The following is a 3,547-nucleotide window of genomic DNA, read 5'->3' as shown; positions in this document are numbered from 1 at the left end:
GCGGCATGTGGGATCTTCCCAGACCGGGGCACGAACCCGCGTCCCCTGCATCGGCAGGCGGACTCTCAACCACTGTGCCACCAGGGAAGCCCCATGGAAGAGATTTTTAATCTACTTGATTCACATTGATTTATTAATATCAGATAATGAAATATGGTTTTCTTTGAGTCATTAAAATATGCTTAAGTAGGTAAGGCCCCCTGTACAGAAAATGGCTAAAGACCTAATTAAAGATTCTAACCTTTCTAACTCTAAAATGTTAGAATCTTTCATTAGGTTTTAGTACTAAGAAGTAACAAATAAGATTAGTTATAATAAATAGTAAAAAATTAAAATAGTAAAAGTACTAACAAGTAACAAACTGTTCTATGAGAATTCTTCTCATAATTCTAACGTGAAGGATATTTTGCGTGAATTTCAATTCTGCTGCTATATGGAATAATAATGTAAACATATTGATTGTAGGCTAAAACTGTAAAGTAAGAGGTTTCAAAGCATTCGTTTGTGAATGTTTTTACTCCCTTTAGGAGCAATATAGAGTGTAGCTCTGTGTGTAAATAAATTAGCACATACATGCTTATATACATACAAACACATGGGAAAAAATATATATTTATAGCATTTATTGACAGGCAGATACTGATCATATTTCAGAACCTAATGTCTTTTGCAATTTTCTTCCCATTTTTGAACACTTTTACATCCATTGAATTATTTTTTATCAATTTGATAATATTTGAGGTAATTATACAAATATGACTAAAATTAATTTCTACAACCTCATTAAAATGATGGTCTGATGATAATGGGTCAGTCAAAATTACATTCTTTGTATGTTATATTCAAAGACATCCTGGCATTTTCATAGGGAAATTTTTAAGAAAAGTAATTAAGGAAAGGGGAACCAAGATCGATGCCTATCATCAAAATTAGATTTGTCAACGTAGAATAAAATAAGTAGAAATAATTTTTCTTTGTGATCTAGTAATGGGAATCAAGAGAAAAAATAATACTTACTTAGGAAATCTAAAGGGATTTAGAGCTTAGAAATACACCCCAGTCAATTCTACGTGTAATGTACAACGGTCTGCAAAATTTATAAGGGGAACTGCTACTCCTGGATCACTTTGGAAGTGATGAAATAAGTACTGGTGACTGTGTGAGTCTAGGAGTTTGGTCAAGAGGACAAGGGCTAAATGTCCGGACTCACGTCATGATCAGCCTGTGAAGATTCCATTATCCCGGGGGGTGCTTACCTAAGCCCCAAACTGGAGGGTTTTACTTGTGATTCCTCTGGGTTGTTTGGGTAGATATTGATCGGAGATAGTGTCCTCACTGGACCTTCCCAGAAAGACTGTAAAAGGAGCCAAGAATTCTGCCTTCCATTGGAAATTCTCTGGGAAGGCCATGAGATTTCTTTCTGCTGGTTTATTCCTATGAGAAGCTACCAAAGCCTGTGATCTACCAGCTCTGAACCTCTGAGTCCCTAACGTGCACCGCTCCTAGGATTACAGTTCATTGAAAGAGGGATTCAAAAGTGCCAGAGAACTGAAGGAAGAATGCTCCGAGGCCGATCCCTATCTGTGACATCCCTGGGTGGGCTTCCCCAGTGGGAAGCCGGACTCCCTGTGGAGGATTTACTGCTCTTTGAAGTCGCCTGGGAAGTGACCAATAAAGGTTCGTACTGCCCCTGAGGTGGTTATTTGACAGATTGCTGAAGAATGTAGATTAGGGTTTCACAGAATGCTCTCTAGTAAGAATGAAATGCCTGTGAGTGAGGAGTATGTTTAGATCACGTGTACCCTTGTCTATTTCGACAAAGTTGAAATGAAAGGCCGTGAAACCTTAAACTGGTGTATGTGTGGAAGGAAGAGAAAATTGAAAATATTAGTCATGGCCAGAGAATGTGCATTTAAATTAAAATTTGAAATCCGTGTTATGACAAGACAGGGATATAGAGTTCATATTTACCTTTCTGGTCTTATGATTTTTCTCAGCAAAGAAAAGCACACTTTTGTCCTTTATTTTAGGAAGAACTGTGCCTGGCCACTTAGAAACTTTAACCCCACACTCCGTTAGTGATTATATGAAATATTTAACAACATTTCTAATAATTCAAGATTAGCTTGGAGTTAAAGTTTTAACTTAGAACCAGTTCAGAAGACATAATATTGAGCTCTTATTAAGAAGAATGCATGTAATTTTTTCTTCAATACTATATAAACATAGAAATTATAAAATAAGAAAGGAAATCAAATTGCCAAATCTAAAACAATTTCCTAATAAGGTATAGTATCACTTACGCTGGATTGGAGATGGCAAGGCAGAGAACTGTGACCTAAATGATTTTTATGATAAAGGTATCTGTAAAATTATTAAAAAACAATTCCTCGTGGATTGATATTGTCTAGTTTAAAAGTGTCAAGACTATTACCACTAATACTGAAGGAATATTGGTAAAGAAAAAGGAACCGTTCTGAAGGTTGAGTTCTTCAAGGTCATGAAAAACCAAGCCAAAAGATTGATGGGTAAGGCAGTGATAACTTGTGGAATTTAAAGGATCTGACATGATAACATGTGATGTGATCTATTACATGTTCATTTTTTTGAAATTTATTTTTTTGTTTTTATTTTTTATGACATGTTTATTGCAGTAGTCTAAAGGATCTGAAATAAACACGAATGTGATACATTGCTTCTTCCTTTTAGCTAATCAGAGCCAGCAAAACCTCAAAATCAGAGAAATTGTATTTAGAATCTGAATTTTACCTTATGCTCAAAGCTCTCATGTGTATGCATTCATAAAATTCATAAAATCATAAACTAAAAATTAAAAATGAATTCTTCTTATTTAGAAATGCATGGAATGAATGTCAGAGAACAAATCACAATCTTCCTCTCTGTAGTTTAGTGAGGAGGAAGGAAAGGAGACAGAAACCTTAATTTGGAAGTGTGAAGTATTATAACAATAGCTGTTCCTACTGTTCGTTTTCCAGTCCAAGGTTCTTAAATATGCCCGAAGCTCCTGGGAACAGAGCCATCTCTACTACATATAAATCCCAGACTGTGACTTGAAATAGAGGTTGTTTTCTGCAGAGTAAGCAGGAACTCAAGGATATTGCTTATTGGTGGAAAAAACTGGGGGGTACTCTTTTGCACCAAGAATCAGTTCAGAAGACCTCTGTGTGGGTTCTCCTGAGCAGAGCCCCTCTCCTTCCTTCTAGCAAACATTGCTGGGGCATTGTCTCCCGGTGCTGGGTACACATCGGTGAAACTGTTTATCCCACAGATCTTGTATCCTGACTTTATGCATGCAGCTCTCAGGGCCTAGAACAGTGCCTGGTGCATAGAAAATGCTCAATGGGTTTTGTCTTTTGCATGAAGGAATGAATACATTTATTTTTCAACCTCGAAGTTGCCTTCGATACTTATTTTCTTTCATTTCCCATGCAAGAGGAAGGGAATTTTCTTGTCAAGATGGGACCCACAGAGTGATTTACCCAAACTGATATCATTTCCAACATACCTTTAATATTTATCATGGTTT

At 36.5% G+C, this 3,547-nt stretch overlaps 1 protein-coding gene across 1 annotated transcript in view; it reads left to right on the top strand.

Moving 5' to 3' along the window:
* The first annotated feature begins 1,292 nt into the window (after positions 1–1,292).
* The window catches only part of GYS2 (glycogen synthase 2), a 57,537-nt gene continuing 55,282 nt past the window's right edge, over positions 1,293–3,547 (top strand). Inside the window, exon 1 of the mRNA XM_024733243.1 lies at positions 1,293–1,677. Coding sequence (XP_024589011.1) covers positions 1,560–1,677 — 118 coding nt within the window. The 5' untranslated portion in view covers positions 1,293–1,559. The remainder of the gene's footprint in view (positions 1,678–3,547) is intronic.

Source organism: Neophocaena asiaeorientalis, unplaced genomic scaffold, assembly GCF_003031525.2.
Source record: "Neophocaena asiaeorientalis asiaeorientalis breed wild unplaced genomic scaffold, Neophocaena_asiaeorientalis_V1.1 scaffold150, whole genome shotgun sequence".
Classification (NCBI taxonomy): domain Eukaryota; kingdom Metazoa; phylum Chordata; class Mammalia; order Artiodactyla; family Phocoenidae; genus Neophocaena; species Neophocaena asiaeorientalis.
The sequence above is the reverse complement of the archived record's forward strand: the minus strand, read 5'-3'. Positions and strand labels throughout refer to the sequence as shown.